Genomic DNA, 22,417 nt, shown 5'->3' with positions numbered 1-22,417 from the left:
AAAGCTTGTTCCCTTATGATACCCTGTGCATTTGTTGTGATTCCCCGTTGTGACCCCAGTTCTGTTCGTGACTTCGCTCCTCTGCTGCCAGCCCTGACCTTTCACCTTGCACCTGACTCTGATCCTGTGCCACCAGTCCTGACCTCCAGCCTGTCCACGACTTAGTCTCACGATAACTTGCCTTGGCCACCAAAGCGGGCAAAGTCGTGCCTGTGGAGTGACCTGGTGGTATCCCGCTGCAGCAAGCCCACTTAAACTCCTAGGTGCTCCCAGGTGTTGGCTTATGTCATCGCCCGCGGTGGTTCAGTGGGTCCACTACACCTGATCCTGACACATCATTAAGTTCCTCCACGTGATGATCTTTGTAATATGCTGTTAACCATGATCCAACATGGCAATGTATACTGTTACATCCCAGTACCTTATCTAGGAAAGTGCAGTTGTATTTATATTACTTTATTCACTATCCAAAAATTCTTCTATATAATTTGGAATGGCCACAGTTAGCTTTCTTCAAGTTGGAGATATTAAATACAGTATGATACAAAGACAAATAGACAAAAACCTGATAAATAAAGTTGTAGTATTAATATTACTTTCCTATAGTCAAGTTGCCAACTGAAAATTTGCTGAAAAAATTTGATGCTGAGCCATGTCTTTGAAAGTATAAAACATTCCACTCTTCAAGAAGACATCAACCCATACAACTGGGTCATCATAAAATATTGTAGAATACAATGCATCCAGTAATTAGAGAAGTCAAAAATATATTGCCCAACGTGAAGAGAAATTGGAGAATAATCCTAAATTATTCTGGCTACGAACCGTGAACTTGACTGTGTAATTGTTTGAACTGACCAAAAAGTCTATGATGTTGACAATCTATTGCTCTAAGCTCTAAGCTGCAATGACTTCATTTACTATCATGACTATTTTTTGTCTTAATGTTTGTATGTGAAGATCTTAAATGTATCTTTGGTTCTTTTTCCTAGTCTGGAAGAAAAGAAAAAGGTGACCCATTGAACATAGCTATTGATAAGATGACCAAAAAGACCCGGGACCTGCGTAGACAGGTAAGTCCTATCATGGTCTACAGTTTTTCCTTCATAATGAGTGTGATTGGTGATGGGGAATTGAGGCGCTTTTTGATAAGGTTTTTAGACTGCCAAGTAAGTGTCCTTGAAAATATGCATTTGTCAGATCTTTACACCATCTTAAAGGTCCTTTTTATTAGCCTTTGGATAAATCATATTTTCCAAAAATAACATCCCTGATGAAGACACCAAAGCTTAAGGCGAAGAAGTTTCATAAGAACTAATCCCATAGACCCCTTTATAATTGACCTCAAACAGTAAGAAGCCATAAAGAAACTTTAAAGAACATTTTTAAACCCTGGAACCACCAAATACCTAATGTGGGACAGCCCAATGGACCGGTGTTTAACACAGTTTCTATGCAAGACAAGTCCTGGACAGGAACAATATCTACTTTTTATTGTCTCTGGTAACCTGGTACCTGCATTTGCTGACCAGGTAGAAGCCTGTAACTTGGTATCTGGTGTTTGCCAGTTAACAGATAGGAGGAGGACAAATGATGCATTTGTAAAGAGAGAGTTGAAATTTCATGCAGTTAGCGTGTGTGATAATATTGCCTAAAGAGATGGCTTTTAAGAGGAATTTAAAATTTTGGAGGTTGGAATTAGTTTCATAGTCCGGGAAAGGACATTCCAGAGAATTAATCTAAAATCACTGGCAGATTGAAGAACTTGGGTTGGGAGATAGACTAAGAGAAACAGGAGAGGTAGGGAGGTGCAGCGTTATGCAGAGCTTTGTGGATGAGGATGATTATTTTAAATTTCAGAAGAAGACGGGAAGCCAGTGCAGTGACTGGCACAAACTGGAGGCATCTGTGTAGTTTTTGGTCTGTAAGACGAGCCTGGCTGCTGCATTAAGAATAGATTAGAGAGATATTTTAGTGATTGTAGTAGTGATGGCACCTAGACACTCTGTTGTACTTATTCACTGCTGGAGAAGGAGTTCTAGGGTGAATAACGCTGCAACAGATGTGCACTTATTTTCGATTTGGAAGCTCAAGTTAGAGATGTACAGGATGTCAGTGTCAGAAATGGCTGCCCTAGCGGATTCTGCTCCCCCTAACAATTGGAGGACCAGTCAAGATAGTAGTAGGGGGGATGGTTAGCGGGAAAGATAAGTAGTTGTAGCTGACTCTATGGGGGACATTTATCATACGCTGGCGCTCAGTTTGATTGCTTAAAAGTTGCCGGCAGCACCGAGTGCGGAGGCGTCGGGACAGTAATCCCTCAGCTCGGCCATCCGCGCACCCCCCCCCCCTCACGCCCCTTCACACCCCACTGGCGTGAAGGTGGCGGAGAGGGCTAAATAGTCGCAAGTGCTAGCAATAGGCTAACATTTGGGATTATTTCAGGGTAAATGTGATAAATGTGCCCCTATAATTAGAAAGACTAAGAGCGACCCAAGAATGCTCCATCTAGTTGATTTAGTTAGTTACACTTATGAAGGAGAATAGTTTTCAAGGGTGCAGAGGTAGTGATTAGACCTAGACCCAGATGTCTGAGGTGATCCAAATACACTTCAAACACAAAAGACACCATACTAAACAAAAACCTTAGTGGTTTGTGGTTGTCTTTTACATTTTTCCATTCAAGAGAAACTTTATTAAAACATCAGATATAAATACAACACAAGTGGAATGACAAAGACATGGTGACAGTATAGCACTTTGTAGGGCATTGTGGAACCAAAGCCAAACATGAGTATTGAAGTAGGCAGGGTACAAAACTATTGTAGAGCATGATAATGATTTCTATAATCGTTTATAAAACTTAGGGTAATCGAGGATTAAAGAAGAGGGAGAGAAAAAAAGGGGGGGGGGGTGGTGAAGGGGTGGGGAGGAGAGTGGAGGATAGGATAATGTAGGAAGGGGAGGGGGGAGGCAGCCGGAGGCATGGGGTTGGGTGTGTCGATTCCATCAGTCTCTCAGTCTTGGAGTGCCCGGTATTCAGGGGAGGAAAGGAATGATTGCCAGTGTAACCAGGTATTGGAAAGCCAGGTACGGTCTGTGGGGGATTGTGCTATGAGTTCCTGCATTCTGTGTGTTGTGGATACCTCTGATAACCATTCAGATATGGTAGGGGGGGAATCAGATCGCCATCTTCTAGGAATGATTGTCTTGGCCGCTTGAAGTAGGTGGCGGGAGGGACTTCTTATATTTGTGTGTCGGCATATCAAACATGAATAAAAGAGTCGCTTCAGGGGTGCTTCTGAGTGAGGCAGAAGCACTTCAACCATTGGGATTGGGAGAAGCGTTTTCCCAATTCAGTCTCCCACGCAACGCAGAATGGGGGAAGCGAGGGTGAGCGTGTGGCTATTAGTAGTTTATAAATAAAGGAGATGTCATTGGTGTGGGGTTAGTGTTGAGGCACGCCTGCTCAAAATCAGTAAGGGTGTGTGACAAATCATTGTTGCTCTTAATGGAGTCGTAGAAGTCCAAAACCCGAGAGTATGCTGCTGACAAGTAATAAAGGCGACAATCGGGTAACCCTATACCCTCCATGTCCTTGGGGCATGTTAAGGTTTCTCTCCGGAGTCTTTGGCGACTGTTGGACCAGAGGAAGGACCCAAAGCATTTTCTGACCTTTTTCCAGAAGGTGAGGGGTATAAATATCGGTATAGTTTTTACAAGGTAGAGCAAGCGAGGCAGTAGGGTCATCTTGAGGTTGTTAAGTCGACCAAACCAAGAAAATTCTTTCTTTTTCCAGGAGGTTAGGTCTTTCTCAAATTTAGTTAGCAGAGGGGTAAAGTTGGACTTGGACAGGTCTGTGCGCATTCTGATCCCTAAGTATTTAATGCCACCCGGGGAATCCTGACATCAAGGGGGGTAGGTCGGCGGGGGGGAGTGAGATATTAAGAGCTTCAGAATTGGTCATATTGACTTTGAAGTTTGACCATTTGCTGAACTTGTCCAGCTCAGCCATCAGAGCAGGGAGGGAGGAATGAGGGTCCGTTAAGTAAACCAATAAGTCGTCCGCAAAGGCCGAACACTTATGTTCCGTCCCAGTGATCCGGACTCCCCTAATGTCAGGATTGTTTTGAATTGCCGCCAGGAGATGCTCCATTACCAGGACGTATAGGAGTGGGGAGAGGGGACATCCTTGGCGAGTGCCGTTGTGGATTGGAAATGGATCAGAGAGACTGCCATTGATTTTTAATCTAGCTGAGGGGTTATGGTAGAGGGAAAGGATTTTGGACTTAAGATTCGGGCCTATAACTATATTAGAAAGGGCTGGGCGCATATGCATGGGACTGTGGATCAGAGACAGTCATCAGTATCCCAGGGGTATAAGTGGTGGTCCCTGCTGGGGTTGAGGTTATGGGGTCAGGAGGGGGGGTGTATGGCCTCCCTGGGATGAACAGGGGTCCCCCATAGTACTCACTGTGCCCCTGATGTCCTGGGTAGCTGAAGGTGACAGGGTCAGCTGGGCAGATTGTGGCTCTGAGGAGCGTGGTAGCGCCGATGTAGGCAGTGGCGCCGCACGCTCGGCCTCTGCTGCGTGATCCTGCTGTGGTTGTGGGGAGCTGCGCACCTCTTGTGCCGGGTGCCGTGCCGGAGATGGCGGGGTGACCGCTGCGGCTTTCGGTGCCACTGCCGAGCGGCGAGGTGAAGAGGAGGCTGTGGGCTCAGGTGCCGGCGGCCGGGACGGCCATCTTGGGACCGTGTGGTGACCGCTGGCTGGGACATCAGTAGCGGTTTGCTCCCGAAGAAGTGGCCGATAGTGGACTTGGCGGGTGTCGCGGAGGCAGGTGAGGTTGGTGAGGTCTTCTTCAGACCTTTCCCCATTTCTGGTGAGCCCGGGGTGTTATAATAGTGCTGGGGCACGGAGGAGCTCAGCAATGGCGTGTCCTCACTCTTCAATTGCTAGTCCACGCCCCTGTCTTTTACATTTTATATGGGTGGCTTCAAAGTTCAGAATATGTCTCTGCCCAGCCATTTGACGTTTTGTGTAAGTAGTCACAAAGTATGAACTAGGGAAATTAGATTGTTGGCCACATTACAAGAAGAAACTAATGCAATAATGTAAAGAAGAGAAAAACAGTTAGAACCTGAAGGAACAATGAAACCGACTGTATATTATTGTTTAACTACGACATATAGGATTTTTCATGCTTTTTATTTGTAGTATATGTATATTTCTTCTTTGAAGTACCACTTATGCCTCACTTTATATCAGTAGGGCGCTAAGCAAGTGAGAAGAAAAAGAAAATCTTCAACCTTGAGTCGTTTTGTTGTTCCAAGAACCGTACATAATGTTTATTCTTATTTTATGGCTTATTTTTTTTATTATTTACCATATTATTTAAAGGACTTACACAAGAACAATTCGGAATGCGCTGAATGGTGCATAAAAAAATCTACACACACGAAAAGTTCTATTTCTAATGTTTTCGTTAGGCAGATAAAAGATAGACGGATCTGCAAAGATTCAGCAATTTACACAAGACTGAAAGTCAGATTAAGTAAAACTGAAGCCATTCTTCTGGCTGATAAATTTGATTTTACGGCTGGATCAGCCAATAAGGGTTTTTAGCTTTAGTTTTCGAGTATGTTTTTTTTTGTCTCAGTCTTTGATAAAGTGAAATTTTGCTAAATGTTTACTGGGATGACATTGGATTTTATGGTCCGCTTAAAGTGCTTGAGAGGAAATGGAGAGTGGTTGACTACAGATGATTTACTCTCCCAAGTCTGCCATCATTTCCTTAGCGTCTAATTATCAGCCCTGCTTTAATTTACTCTACACATAATGTTTGCTGATGCACATATGGCCTCATAGCACAGAACATTATACACAGAACAGGTCATGTTAGGGACGATATAAAAAAATGAAGATCTTTGCTTAGATCTTATAAACTATTTGGCAAATATTTGATCTCTGAACCATTTATTGGATGATAAATGTTTTAGTTCTAAACTTTACCAAAAATGTATTGCCGTAAGTCACAGTGTCTGTCCCCAGTAGCCACCATAATGCAACCAGTAGTCATTAGTCGCAGTGATGCTGCCAGTAGTCACAGTTGCTTGTAGTTACAGTGCCATCCCCCAGTGATGCCCGCTGTAGCAACAATAATACACCCAGTAGCCATTAGTCAAAGTGACGCCGCCAGTAGTCACAATGATGCCCCCAGTAACCACTAGTTACAGTGATGCACCCCATAGCCACAATAATGTCCGCAGTTGCCAGTAGTCACATTCATGCCTTCAGTACCCACAATAATACCCCCAGTAGCCAGTAGTCAAAGTGCCTGGCCCAGTACCTAATAGTCACTGGGACTGCCCTGAGCTGCAATTAGCCACAGTGTTGCCCCCTGTAGATATTGGTCACAGTAATGCCCCCAGTAGCCAGTAGTAACACAGTCTGCCCCCAACAGTCACATTGATGCTCCCAGTAGCCATTAGTCACATTAATGCCACCAGTAAGTATTAGTCACAGTGATGCCCCCAGTAGCTATTAGTCACAGTATTGCCCCCAGAAAGTATTAGTCACTGTAATTCCACCAGTAGCCATTAGTGGTGCTAAAAGCTCATATGCTCTGCTGCAGTAAGTAAGAGGTGGGAGCCGGATTGCCGACAAGCTTCACTCCAGCTTAGCGAACAGGTTGTGTTTTTTTACAATCAATTTGCTTCAGCTGATCTGACCAGGTCGGATCCCACCCCTGCACAAACCAAAGTAAGTAAAAAAAATGCCTCCCATAAGTCTAAGACACTGGCCAATTCGAAACGCGTCCGAATGCTGTAATGGTGAGATTCTATTTTTAACCTTTAAAAATAAATTTATGTTTTTCCCTTAATATTTTTTCTGTTTTGCATATTTTTGGATACACACACTGATCCCGGCACTTGCATGGAGTTGGCATGTGTGGAAGATGAGATGAAACTCCATTGCTTATTGTTTTTAACACCACATAGATGATCCAAAATGACCCAATCACCAAAATCCAAACCTAGAGAACAAACTGTATTTCCTGCACAGCATTTTGCACTTCTCTAAGCTCCCAGATGCTGTGGGATGTGACAATACACTGTTCCTGGCACTTTCCGTATACATACAGCATCTTTCTGATATTTGATTTGGCTGTTTCAAAAGAAACGTTGAACACATTCAGTTTTCTCCATGAAAAATTACAGTATTTCTCAGAAAAAAAAACCCATAATGATACTGTGCAAAATGTGGCCGATTCATCTGCTGGCTAGCAGTTTCAGAAATTTATTCAGTAATGTATTTTGCGCCAGGACCAAAGAAATGTTCTTCACAGCGTGATATTAATTTGTCTCTGACTTCAGAGGCTATAGAACATATTCCGAGGGCTGACACATCTGAACTTTCCAATCTCTTCACCACTGGGTGAAAAAAAGTTGAAAATGGTGAAAGTAAATCAAATAATTCAATGGAATCTGATCCTCATTTTCTACCCGTTACTTTTATATCTGTACGTTTTACCATCTCTCAACAGAACGATATAGTGCACATCTTAGACTTCATATCTTGAGAGGTTCATTGTTAGACTTATAAAAAAGGAGGCCATTTCAACTGGGTTGCATTTATCGAACATTATAGAAATCTTATTGGGACCCCTACATGGAAAACCCCATTTGAATTTGGAGTAGGGGTACCAAAAAAGTGTACATAGCCTGCAAAGATTCCCTGTTCCAGTGTTGTATTGGTCTTTTGGATTTCACCATGGCCATTTGGTGGCCTCCTTGGACCATGGAGCATCTTTTTATCTTACGTCACAAGTGATGATGATTCTATAACACATTTGGCTGAGCCGTTAAGGATGAAGACTGGAGAACCAGCACAATGTGGAAAAAACTACAATTTCTTTTGCTTTTTTGTCACCCCTGCTCTGGCCAATCCTCCAGCTTTCGAGGATTCAGTCAAGGGTTATTGGAAGATTTCCAAATAACAAAAAATTTTCTCACAAAAAAGTAGTTGAGAACCCAATAAACAATTTTTGAAGATATTAAAAATATACCTCCAATGGATAGCTCCAATGTGGAGCATATGTCTTGCCTCTGTATATCATTTTATGTTAAAGGAATATTCTGAGTTTTTTGATTGAATCTATATTCTTAGAATAAAGGATCAATCAAGGGGACACCTGGCAACACCAAAGTTGGCTAACTATAAGGAAATATTGGGCTTCTTCTTGGTTAGGATATATCAATAACGAGGAGTTATAGAGTGGAAACACTCAATTTCGGGATTTCACAAAGCAGGTTTTGCAGATTCTGGAAGTGGATTTTGAGTCTCCATTTATCAATGTGTGTTTAGCACAAAGCCATCTGAAAATACTCAAAATCAGCAGATTTTTTTTTGTTTTAAATCAGTGTGTACTGGGCCTGAAGACATGCATATGTCTTTGTAAACTTTCTCACCCCCGTAATTCTTTTCCTCCTTTTTTTTCTTTTTCTATCATCCACCACCCTTTTCTTCTCATCCTTTCTCACCCTTCTATTTTTTTTCCTCCCATGATTTCCTTCTTTTCTTACGACCATTCTCTCTTTTATCTCCAAAAAATGCATACTTCTTGCAATCATCCTTTTGGTTCTTCCAAACTTTCTCGTCCTACTTGTTGCCCTTCTTCTTGAAGTCCCTGTCTACATTCTTACTCCTCCTTTTTTCGTTTCTTATATTGCCATCATCCTCATCTTGTCCTTCTCACCCTTCTTTTTCTTTTCTTCCTATGATTTGCTACAATTCCTCTGACCGTTCACTCTGTTATATCCAAAAAATACAAACTTCTTGCGATGATCTTTTTTACTCTTCCAAGCTTTCTCGTCCCTCTTGCCGCCCTCCTTTCTGACATCCTTGTCTTCATTCTTACCATCCACTTTACGTATTAATTGGGTGCCCCCATAAGAGCACCCTCGGTGCTTGTAATACACACAATCATTTATCTATTTTTCCCTTCCCGTGAATTCTGGCAAACTTGAGCCGAATTCTTCCGTGAGAACAGCAGCGAATGTGGTGACAGATTGTGCCTGCAAGGCATAGAAGTTCTCTGTGCCAGTCAAACAGTTACATGCAGAAGCATAAATATCAAAGAGGAGCCGGATAACCTTTGGAAAACAGTGCGGACTAATGGTGAAGAACAGGTTTTGTCCATTAACGCTTGAGTGTGAAAACTTCTCCGAGCTCTGTTATCCTGTAATGTGTCTGTTCACATCTCTGGGGACCGAGGTGTCTGCTTCGAGTCTGTTAATGTGTGTGTGTGTTTAGACAATCCAAGCTGAAGAAAATCCACAACCTGCTGGGATATTGCAGCTTTTTAGCACATGAGCGGCCACCAGGGTTGGCTGCATCTCCTTCATCTACAAACATCATACTTTATTCATGCCAGTGTTAGAAAGATGTTTGCAGTGGAGAAGAACAGGGATATGTCTACAGATAAGTGATTGACAGTAAACGGCAGAGGATCAATGTACCGGGAACTAGATAACAGGGCTGAGATCTAGGGGTTTTCTTATTCTTTGATAAACTGAATACAGGGCGTCTTATAGGGGTGGAAACATCTGTGTCTATAAAGTATGAAAGGCAGTGAAAATCAAAGCATTGCACCATTAAAGAAGAATTTTCTAAAATTTGTGAAATGGAACTGCATGACAGGGCTGATAGTTCTTTTGCTTTGGTCCCTTAAGTGTAGAACACATTTTCAAGCTGATATATACCTTGTAGGTAGAGATGAGCGAGCACTAAAATGCTCAAGTGCTCGTTACTCGAGTTGAACTTTTCTCGCTGCTCAAGTGCTCGTATCGAATAACGAACCCCATTGAAGTCAATGGGAGACTCGAGCAAACATGTTTGCAGATGTTTTCACTGAAAGAACACATTGAAAGAACACAGTGAAGAACACATTGCAGATTTTTCCGTACATCTGCTAACTTATCCGAAGACACGAGTGCCGAACGGTGTTTTTCACAATAGTATGTGAAGAACAATATGTGTGAAGAACACATTGCAGATGTTTCCATACATCTGCAACGTGTTCTTCACACATATTGTTCTTCACATACTATTGTGAAGAACACTGTTCGGCACTAATGTCTTCTGATTAGTTAACTGATGTACGGAAACATCTGCAATGTGTTCTTCACTGTGTTCTTTCACTGTGTTCTTCACTTAAATGATCCTGTGTTCACTGTGTTCTTCACTGTGTTCTTCACTGTGTTTCCTTACGTGAAAGCTCGTTATCGAGCAGGCGAAATACTCGTTCGAGCAACAAGCCGTTTCGAATACGCTAATACTTGAACGAGAATCAAGCTCGGACGAGTATACTCGCTCATCTCTACTTGTAGGTCCTTAAAATCACTAGAACCAAAGCAAATGAGGTCCAAATCAAACCTGTTTCAGAGGTTTTCGTTATGTCTCCGTTTCAGGATAGTTTAATGGTGGAAGCTAAAAATGGTCTTTCTTTCTTCTACCATTCCCCATAGACCTTAATGTATCTTCTGTTACCTTCTATTATGCTTCTGTTATTTATAGCAGGGAGGGGGGATTTTTTTTTTTTTTTAATGCTCTTCATAAACTGCTGTAATTCTCCTTTAAAATCTCTCCATATCATGTTGTTTAACCTACAGACCTAAATCTTTCTTCTCTTCACCATCGAGACTTGTAATAGATTTGCTGAGATACATATCGACAGAACACAAACAACTAAGAAAGATCACGTGAAAAATAATTTCTACCCTTGGCTCTTTCATAATAACAGTTTCTTAACTCACGAGCGTGTCAATACAAACCCATGTCACTATTGATTGTGCTATCAATGTGCATCTGTCTTCCCCTGGTTTCTGGTGACCCCGCTTGGTTGGTGACTGCCTTGAGCAGAGCCTCCGGCTGTCTTTGCATGTCTATTACTGCAAGCTAAAATATTGCTCTGACTGCCAATAACATTGTGGTTTGGTGTACACAGTAACATCTGAGAGCCTAGAGCATTGCCAATGGCTTGCAGACCTTATAACATGGGCCGGCTCATGCTGTTTCAGTGCCCGGTATACAAGGCAGGGGAATAAGTCCTTGAGAATACGACAGAAAAGGAAAAAAAACATAAGAAAAAGTTTTATACATTTTATTTTAACGAAAGTTGGAAAGAGGAGTCGAGGGCTTTATTTGGACATGTCATACATGACTAGTAAAAACAAGATGAAATTTAGGCAAATTGTCAGTGGTGAATATCAATGTAAGTGGTGGTTGGCAAGAAATGTTATGTAGATTATATGGTATTATGTATTTTCTATGTGGAAAAAAATATGTGAAAAATATCTAAAAAATACAGAAGAATTAAAGGGAACCACTACCAGAATAGTGTCAATAATTGTAATACTTTACTAGACTATACTACTCTAGTTTTCCTTTCTTTCAAGTTTCAGTGTGCTGGCATTATCCAGAAAATCAGCTTTGAAGCGAGATGTAAATTGGTTGTATAAAGTCAAGGAGGCGGAGAGTTTAAACACTGAAGTCAAGATGTGGAGCTCTGAATGCCTCCTCCTCTGATTGATAGGGATGTACCTGGGTGCAGGATCATCAATTGCAGTGAAGGGGACTTTCCAAGGAAGAGAGAGGTTGGCTTCATGGTTATAAACTCTGCCTCCTTGATTTTATACAACCAGTTTACATCTCACTTCATAGTTGATTTTCTGATTGATGCCAGCACACTGGGTCATGAATGTAATACAGTATAGAAGGAGTTCAGCTGCTTGGCAACATATTGATAATGGTTCATTAGGTCAATTTCTGCTGACAGGTTCCCTTTAAAGGACACCTGTCATTAGGTCTGTGTCACTAGTCCTGTCAGTACTACCTGTTGGAGCAGCTCACAAGGATCCCATCCCAGCCTTTATCTAGTTATTTCATACATTATTCATTGTAAAATCATCTATTCTTTATTATGTAAATGAGGCTGGTCACATGGTCAGAGGCAGTGATGTCACCCCTGTTACCCCTCCCCTCTCCTTCCTCTGCTCATGTCTGTGTGTAATGTATAGTAAAGCATTGCTAGTGTGTGTGCTGCATCTGCTGACATGCTGCATCCTCCTAATACACAGAGACACAGACATCAGCTACACAAGTACCTGACATGTTCTGCTGTAACATGGCTGCAGCCTGGAGCTGCTGTATCTCTCCTATACACACACACATGCACACACAGGCTGCAGGGGGCGTGGCCACCAGCACCAGGAAGCACATCATTATACAGCCCCACATCATTATACAGGCTGTCAGTCATGCACTGGGGGTGTGGCTGTGCCTCCCACTTATGTCAAGAGTGGACAGCTTGAATATGCTAATGCTTCATTGGACATTTCACAGGTCATTTGCATACAGCTTTAGGACCTCATTGCTTAGGTTTACAGGCATGTAGAGGGACAATGAAGGGATAGAGGCAATGCTCTCTAATGGCAGTTTATGAAAATATAGTTTAGGGGGCTTATTTTGCATGATGTCTGATGTCAGAAGCTGATTATTGGCTTCCGGGTCATGTTTTTTTTTTAATAGGCCAGTGTGGTGGCATCAACAGAGCAGCAGAGAGTTTAGTACTGAAGTCAAGCTCTCTGCATCTTAAAATACCCCCTTTATTGTCAGTTATACCATGCACGGATACTCCTGGAGAGCCAGTTTATTACATCCCTGGAAGCAAGGCCACTAATTACGACAAATGTGTCCTCCTAAGGCAGGGAGAGCTTGACTTCAGTGCTGAACCCTCAGCTTCCATGACTTTATACAATCAATTTACCATTTACTTCTTAGTTGAATTTCCCGATGATGTCACCATGCTGGGCCATTATAAAAACATGATCTAGGGGCTGTTTAGCTGCTAGCTTAGAACATCAGGTAAGTTCACATTGGGCTTTTGTATAGAACAGCAAGTGAGTAGAACTCCAGAAAATCACAGCCGAGAGGTAGTTAGGAGACAGTAGAGACCAACCAGCTCAGAACTTGAGGCACAGTCACAGCTCCGTGCGCTGAAGCTTTGAAAATGTTTTGATGTTTGGCATGAAGAATTGTTCGTGTTATAACAACCGTGTGACTTGGCTGCTTCCCTCTCATTCCAGTTGGCTGAGACTATCCAGAACTTTACAGCTCCTCACTGGGGTATAGACATTGTGCACGAAAATCCCAAATTATGTAGTCCGAGTATTCTCGAAAAAACACACATTTTAGACTTGCTGGTGGTGTTTTTGAATCAAAGAAAAATCCTTGAATAGAAATGATGAAGTCTACGAGATCACGGTGCACTTAGTGCACTGGTTACTTAGTCCCATACGTTGGTCAAAAGTCAATCTCCCCTGGTTGTTCTGTCCTTGGTTGAGTCTGAGGACTTATCTGTCATCATTGGAATTGCCTGCAGTTTATAAAATATTAATATGAGCGCTTGTGTGACATCACATGACTAGGGATATAACTAGCCGTGCACCTGTGTGACATCACATGACCAGGGATATAATGTGCCGTGCAACTGTGTGGCATCACATGACCAGGGATATATAACGAGCTGTGCACCTGTGTGACATCACATGACCAGGGATATAACTAGCCGTGCCGCTGTGTAACATCACATGACCAGGGATATAACGAGCCGTGCCACTGTGTGACATCACATGACCAGGAATATAACAAGCCATGCACCTGTGTGACATCAAATGACCAGGGATATAACTAGCCATGCACCTGTGTGACATCACATGACCAGGGATGTAACGAGTTGTGCACCTTTGTGATATCACATTACCAGAGATAAAACGAGCCGTTCACCTGTTTTACATCACATGATCATGGGTTTAAAGAGCCGTGCACCTGTGTAACATCACATAAGCAGGGATATAACTAGTCATGCAGCTGTGTTACATCACATGACCAGGGATATAACTAGTCATGCAGCTGTGTGACATCACATGAGCAGGTATATAACAAGCCGTGCTCCTGTGTGAAATCACATGACCAGGGATATAATGAGCCGTGCACCTGTGTGACATCACATGACCAGGGATATAACGAGCCGTGCACCTGTGTGACATCACATGACCAGGGATATAACGAGCCGTGCACCTGTGTGACATCACATGACCAGGGATTTAACGAGCCGTGCACCTGTGTGACATCACATGACCAGGGATATAACGAGCCGTGCACCTGTGTGACATCACATGACCAGGGATATAACGAGCCGTGCACCTGTGTGACATCACATGACCAGGGATATAATGAGCCGTGCACCTGTGTGACATCACATGACCAGGGATATAACGAGCCGTGCACCTGTATGACATCACATGACCAGGGATATAATGAGCCGTGCACCTGTGTGACAACACATGACCAGGGATATGACGAGCCGTGCACCTGTGTGACATCACATGACCAGGGATATAACGAGCCGTGCACCTGTGTGAAATCACATGACCAGGGATATAACGAGCCGTGCACCTGTGTGACATCACATGACCAGGGATATAATGAGTCGTGCACCTGTGTGACATCACATGACCAGGGATATAACGAGCCGTGCACCTGTGTGACATCACATGACCAGGGATATAACGAGCCGTGCACCTGTGTGACATCACATGACCAGGGATATAACGAGCCGTGCACCTGTGTGACATCACATGACCAGGGATATAATGAGTCGTGCACCTGTGTGACATCACATGACCAGGGATATAACGAGCCGTGCACCTGTGTGACATCACATGACCAGGGATATAACGAGCCGTGCACCTGTATGACATCACATGACCAGGGATATAACGAGCCGTGCACCTGTGTGACAACACAGAATGAAAACAATGAATCTTCCTATAGAATGACAGCAAATCAGACATAAAAAAAGTACATTACAATTAAAAAAAATGGAGGGACCAATGTTACAAATCTAGTAATGAAACATTGTTTCCTATGTGTAATATTCTCCCTCTCTCCCTCACTGTATATATATATGTATATTTTTCTTTTTTTATGTAAAGTCGCTGCCATTTGACAGCACATGACAGAACTATGGCATAAGTTAGGATAGGAGGTGAGTAACTGATGTTCCTTAGCAACACAAGTAACCATGGATACTAATGAAAGTCTACAGCTGGTTTCCATGGTGAAATAACTTGTATTCACAAACTTTCTTTTGCCTGTTTTCTTGTTAATTCTTACAAGAATTATCCTTATTTTTACACTTTTTTTATACTCTTTTTTTTTACTGTGTTTAATTAAAAAATTATTTTTATTTACCATTTTATTTAGGAGCAATATAGAGACCAATACACTCAGGAGCCCTAGTGTATAATACTATATGCTAATAATGGAGAAGTGGAACCCCTAAGATCTCTGGGTCACTATGGACAGCAACATCTAAGGGGTTAATACGCTGCGGCTATAGTCACCCATCAAACAAGATAAACTATAAGAACATTACTCATAGATCCAGGCAGTGTTGCTGTGGTATTTTCTTATATTAGTTATCCTCCTTCTTTCTAAAATCAACTTTTAAATTATGCTAATGAGCCAAAAGGACTCCTGGGGTCGTTACCAGAGACCTTCCATGCTGTTGCTTCACAGGATTCACACTCCTGCCTGCTCCCTCAGCACTTCCCACCTCCCTCTGCCTTATGTTATCTCATAAAGTAGAAGGGGGGAATTGCTCCGGCACAGTGTAATAGCCTGTGAAGATACAGCACAGTGTAATAGCCTGTGAAGCTACAGCACACTGTGGGTCTGGAAATACCACCCAAAGCACTTCTGGTTCATAAGCTTTAAAAGTTGATGTTAGAAGGAAGGAGGCCATGGATAACACATATAAGAAGATACCACAGTCCCGGTGCCTGGATCTATGAGTAATGTGCCTGGTTTATCAGGATTGATCATTATGGTAGATTTCCTTTAATAGTATAGCAGCTCTTATACACCAGTCTCCACCCCCAATGTAAGGGTAGTGCAGATTTTCCCATAATGCATCCTTTGCAGCTGCATAGGGTCCAGGGAATTGGGAGGGGGGAGCACACACAGTGGTTTTGTTGGTTCTCCTAGACTGGTTTGGTAATGGGATGAGATGAGATGTGGGAATCAGACCCGGCATCCTCCAGATCAGGGGTGGATAAGACCACCATGGCCCCTGGGCGGTATGAATATTATGGCCCCTACAAGTCTGGAATCATCCAAGTCTGGACCTTTGGAGGACTTTCTAAGGTCCTGAAATGGCTGTGTACATATGTATTGAGAGCAGGAACAGAAGAACAAGATTTCATGAGTAAAGTCCTTGTTAGTATAAAATTTGGTGAGTGGTTTGGGTGGCTATGGGCCCCCTAGCAGACTTGGGCCCCGGGTTACCCCCCAAACTGCTTATATTCTGCTCCACTACTGGTCCAGCTTCCCTATTCCTTGTCCCCAAGGCTATGACAAAGGTGGGATACATAGACTCATGGCTCTGCCAAATGCAGAGGATTTGTGCATTAGTGCGAGGTCCCCAAAATACCAAATCTGCCACTTAGGGTGTTAATCAATGAAATAAAACCTGTGTTGACTGATATTCAGTTGATACCATTCATTATATTATATATAGTTGTTGTAGAATAACATAGCATCATTCTTCTATAAACAGCGCCACACCTGTCCACAGGTTGCTTTTGGTATTACACCTCAGTTTCTTCAAAATTAATTGGATAATAATTCACTACAAAACACAATCAATGGGAAAAAAATCCTGCACGTTTCCTTTAAAAGTAAGCTACCTGTCGTAAATAAAGAACTGCCAAATTCAGCAGCGAATCTCATTAATGCTCTCTCTTTGTGTTGTCCATTTATGTTCTATACTTAATATTGTTACTTTACAGCCGGCTGCTAAACCCTTCTGTATCCGCCACTTTACTGTTGGTGGAAAATGTTCTATTTTTAAGCAGTTAAGGCAGCGAATGCATCTTCCATTGTCATTTGATCAATAGCTAATCCTAACACTGAGCACCTAACTCACAGCCCAAACACTTGAGATTCAATGGCTGCGCATACTGTAGCATATTAACATTCAGACTCGGAAGCTCCATAAGTCACCAGCAGCTCCCTATCCCCCGATCCCTTGCATGTTAAATCGGAGGCCCATTGGTAATTGCTATTTGATGTGGCAGGGGGGGCAAAGTTTTCTAAATCTGTATTAAAAATGGCCGGATGAAATCAGACTTCATAAAGTGTAACAATCTGTTTAGTCTATTATGCCGTCGGCCGGAGATACTTGGCGATCCGGTGCGCTCCGTAGCGTATTGAAAATATAGTTGTATAAATTTATCTTCTGTTATATATATTAATTATTCCACTCACTTTACAATATCCCAGTGGTGGCGAACCTATGGCACGGGTGCCAGAGGTGGCACTCAGAGCCCTTTCTGTGGGCACTCAGGCCATGGCCCCAGCACACCAGACAGGACTCAAAGAATCTTCCTGCAGTTCCACGCAACTTAGAAAATGCTGCTTTCAGTCATATTTTGATACTTACTTCGCTACTGGGGACTGTAGAAATAGGGAGAATGAATAGACAGGGCCAAATTATCTTTGGCCCCTACTGGTCTACAGAGGGACACTGGAACGAATCTAAAATTTTGCAAATTTTCCATCTTTCTACTGTGTTGCTGTCCTCAGGAAGCCAATAGGATTGTTGAAGAATAGGGAGCAGTAAGTTACTGCTTTAATCTTTGGTTGGCACCTCGCGATAAATAAGGGGGGGTTTGGGTGTCTTTTTGGGCACTCAGCCGCTAAAAGGTTCGCCATCACTGCAATAGGTCATTTATCTGTAGTCTGGAAAGTTATCTGTAGTCTGGAAAGTTCTTATAGGGGAGGGGCATCTTTAAGTTTTCTTAGAGCAGTAATAGCCAACAAAGAAAATGAGAATTTATCGGGTGGGGTGTTACTTCTAGGAAATTCCATGATTTTCTGAGCTGTATTATCGAGTTGTAGTTGTGGTGGAGAACAGGAACTGTGTTGTGGTACATTGGCAGCACAGTGAGGTCTTCGGAAGGATAGCCGTCTTTGGTGTAGTGCTCTCTTCACTCAGTGGTTACTGTGGTGGCTACACTGGCAGAAGGGTGAGATTTTGGTAGCTGCTTTAAGATAATGACCAGGGTAGAAGTGTAGCACTGTGCAGGGTGAGGAGCAGCTGAGCTGTCTCTGTTACCTACTTACTTTACAATAGGCCCATGGGGGCGGTCATTTTTCTGTAGTCTGTTGTCTGGAAGGTTCTTATAGGGGAGGGGCTTCTTTAAGTTTTCTTAGAGCAGTAATAGCCAACAAAGAAAATGAGAATTTATCGGGTGGGGTGTTACTTCTAGGAAATTCCATGATTTTCTGAGCTGTATTATCGAGTTGTAGTTGTGGTGGAGAACAGGAACTGTGTTGCGGTACATTGGCAGCACAGTGAGGTCTTTGGAAGGATAGCCGTCTTTGGTGTAGGGTTATCTTCCCTCAGTGGTTACTGCGGTGCCTACACTGGCAGAAGGGTGAGATTTTGGTAGCTGCTTTAAGATAATGACCAGGGTAGAAGTGTAACACTGTGCAGGGTGAGGAGGAGCTGAGCTGTCTCTGTTACCTATGGTTAATGGTGTGGATGTGTGTTACAGTATCTACGACTTTGTATCTACTGATTTTGCTTTCTTACATCCATTGATGTTCATAGGAAGGCGTTGTGGGCGTGCTCTGTGACAAGCAGAATAATAAAAAAAAAAAAAAGTAAAAAAATAGAAGAAAAATAATTACTAGATAAATTGTAAAAGTAATAATAGTATTATTATTACCATTATTATTATTATTGTAATAATAATAACTAATAATAATAATTAGAAATTTCGTCATGATTGTAAGACGAATGATAATCATTATGTTTTCCTGTAAATAAGATGTAGAACATTATCAGTATTTCAATATGGCAGAAACAAAATTATTCTAGTAACGACCAAACACAATGAATGCTGTTGTTATGTTAATTACAATACAATGGAGGAAAGCAATTATCATTCGACAATTAAGAGTATAACCGTTCTATACCATTCAGTATTATTAATTGGACAACTGATTTGGGAATTAGTGGAAATAACCTAGATGAAGGGAAAAATAATAATAATGTATTTCTGGTAATGAATAATAAATTATAATCCTCGGGCATTGGCAATTGTTACGTGTGTTAAATGTTTATTCTATTATTTGGCCTTCGGTGAGACTGAAGTCTGTTGTCATTTACATGTCGGAGATATGTACGGGGAGAGGAGGAGGAGGTGAGCACAGCTCACCCCCACCCCTCTACATAGGGATACATGGCTCACGGCACCGTATTACGGGTAAATATAGGACATGTCCTATCTTTTTCCCGGGTACGGAGCGGTAAGGTGCCGCACGTGTGCTGCACCGTACCTCTCCCGTAGGGCGCCGTGCACCCATTGCCGTCTATGGGGGACAAATATCGACCCCATACGGTAGTGTGAATGTAGCTTAGGTAGTATATAGAAAGGTAATAACAGCCTCCAGACGTAGAATTATGCAAAAAGATAAGTGGATTTACTCCATAATAACTGCAACGTTTCGGCTCAAGGAGTGAGCCTTCCTCAAGCTTGAGGAAGGCTCACACTTTAGCCGAAACGACCCATACTCCTCTCCGTGCCCCCAGACCCTCGCTGCTGCTCTCACCTTCCCTCGATCCAGAACTGGTTCCAGCGGTTGATAATTGGCGATGGCGAGCTGCCAATTTTGTTGAATTCCCTGCCCCTTCCTGTGTCCCCTGCCGGATCTTTGTGTCTGAGAGAAAGCTTTATCCTGTGCCAACTGTCCTGACCATCTGCCTGTCCCCGACCACGATCCTGTCTGACGACTCTGTCTTTTGCCATGGCTGCCACCGCAGACAAAGTCGTGCCTGTGGAGCGACCAGGTGGTACCATCCCGCAGCAAGTCCAACCCGCTTTGCGGCGGGCTCTGGTGAAAACTTGGTGCCACTTAGACTCCTCCCAGGTGTTGGCTTGCATCATCATCCCCAATTATACAGAGGATCCACTGCTGCTGATCCTGACATACATATTTGCAGAAGACAGAACATTATCCTCAATTTGGTCCCCACAATCAGTCCCATGTTAGTTGATCCACTCAAGATTCTATGCAGGGTGCTCTACTAATGTTGACCAATTCCTGGTGGTTTTTGCATATATGTAAAAAACAATAGAATATTTTTGACATTTTTGAACCTCCACATCACTCTCTGGTTACCTAGTATTCTGTTACGTTTCAGCTCGGTTTCTTTCCAGATATTTCTATGACTGTACATATCACAGTCTAATTAGTTTCACCCTCGCTGATGTGCGGAGATGCCACTTAGCACCCCCTATTCTCATCCGCATCTCAGTTTCCTGCTCTGAGCTGTGTGTAGGCCTCTGCAGAAGAATAAAGCAGATGTCACCCTAGATTTATTAAGTGCTGTTAATCTTTTTGCTTTGTGCTCTTCACTGTAATAATTGCCGTGCATTGTATTTGCACATCCTGACTGATATAAAAAAAGATCAGCACACCAGATTAGAGGAGAACAATAGGGAAAATTAGTTCTACTACGTTCTCCAGGAAAGAAGGAGAAGTACATTTTGCTGCCATAATGATTTCTGATGTATAGAACGTGCATCATCTGATATTTATCACCCTGTTCTGGAAAATTCCAAGAAACGGCCATTGAGCGTAAAGAAACATTACATGGAAATAATTATTTGTCTATCAGTTTCTTGAAAACAATCTCGGAAATGTTTTTTTTTTCAAAGGAATTATTTGTCAATTGACCATATTGTGCAAATTCTCATAATTTAAGAAATCGTTGGGTCCTACAAGGAAATTGTGTATTTTTAGGTCAATGTCTACAGTAATGGAAATCTACCATCCAAATCCACCATGGTCAAGCAGGGGCACTTACTCATAGATTCAGGCACCCTGACCCATGGCCTCCTTCCTTCTAAAACCAACTTTTAAAATTATGCTTATTGGCTAGAAGGGCTCTGGGGGGGGGGGAATACTAGAGTTCCTCCATGCTGCAGCTTCACAGGCTTCATTGTCTTCCCATCCCCCCTGCTCCCTTGCACTCCCCCGCTCCCTGCCTGATACAATCTTATACATCAACAGAAGAAGTGATCCTGAACAGTGTAACAGCCTAAAAAATTTCATTATGAAAAGGCTCTGGTAACACACCCAGAGGCCTTCTGACAAATTAGCATAATTTTAAAATTGGATTTTAAAAGCAATGAGTCAAATAAGATTACTGAAGTGCCTAGAACTGTGAGTAAGTAGCCCGGGCATATCATGCTTGATTTTGATGGTAGATTTATTTAAGCAGTCTTTATATAACTTACCCAACAATACCCACATCAAACAAGGCTTCTCCCACATTGCAAATCCTTGTAAATGGTGTGGGAAGTGATGTAGATATTGACCCTTAAAATTTTGAATTTTCAGTGTGTGAACCATCCTAGTCTTTTACATGTTACCCTACATTGATGTCTATATTAGAAGAAGCAGTAGCCACAAAGCGGATGGAGGTAGAGGCTTGTGTAAACCAAGAATTCTGTTAGTATCTCCTCATTATATCTTAAAGGAAATCTACCACCAGGATAAAAGATTGTAAACAAAGCACACTTCCATGCAGGTTTCTGCGCCAGTTGTGCTCAAATGGTGAAAGAGAGAAACACATTGTAGTGTACCATTGGTTGAAATCATTTGGTGCCAATGGTACACCCAATCTATGGTGAGTTTGGGAGAACCTTGAAAAAAGGGATGGTTTTGGTACGCCGGGTTTCCCGAATATTTCCGATTTGCGCCAATTTTCCCTGAATTGCCCCGGGTTTGCGTGCACGTGTCAGAAATCGTGGGGCATGGTCGAACGAAAACCCGACGGATTCGGAGAAGCCGCCGCATTTAAAAAAAAAAAGTGTCACTGGACACGCTCTTACCTGCACCCAGCAATGGATCGTGAACTCCGGCGGACCTCGGCAGACTTCAACGCAGGAGCCTTAGAGAATCGCCGGAAGACCCGAATTTACCGCACAGAACGCGCCGCTGGATCGCCATTGTGGTTTGGCTCTTCTCAGCCCTACAATATTTGTCATATTTACAATGATACAGAACCAAAATATAAGTATTATTATACAATGGCCAAAAAATACCAACAGTTAACTAATAATATCATCCCCCATTGTCTAACTTAACATCATACATACAGTGCCCACATAATATGATCAAATTAAGTATCATCATAATAAGGCCAAATGACCACTATACAATGCCAAATGTTCATTTTAATGGTCGTAAGTGAAGACTCTAGAAAATTTTCTC

At 42.5% G+C, this 22,417-nt stretch overlaps 1 protein-coding gene across 2 annotated transcripts in view; it reads left to right on the top strand.

Moving 5' to 3' along the window:
* The window catches only part of CTNNA2 (catenin alpha 2), a 1,396,423-nt gene that overhangs the window by 1,063,679 nt on the left and 310,327 nt on the right, over nucleotides 1-22,417 (top strand). For both annotated transcript variants that reach the window (XM_072126314.1, XM_072126313.1), the window contains exon 8: nucleotides 993-1,073. In XM_072126314.1, the coding sequence (XP_071982415.1) occupies nucleotides 993-1,073 (81 nt within the window). The remainder of the gene's footprint in view (nucleotides 1-992; nucleotides 1,074-22,417) is intronic.

This window comes from Engystomops pustulosus, chromosome 1 (assembly GCF_040894005.1).
Source record: "Engystomops pustulosus chromosome 1, aEngPut4.maternal, whole genome shotgun sequence".
In the NCBI taxonomy this organism is placed as follows: domain Eukaryota; kingdom Metazoa; phylum Chordata; class Amphibia; order Anura; family Leptodactylidae; genus Engystomops; species Engystomops pustulosus.
Note: the sequence above shows the minus strand (reverse complement) of the source record. Positions and strands in the feature narration are given on the sequence as shown.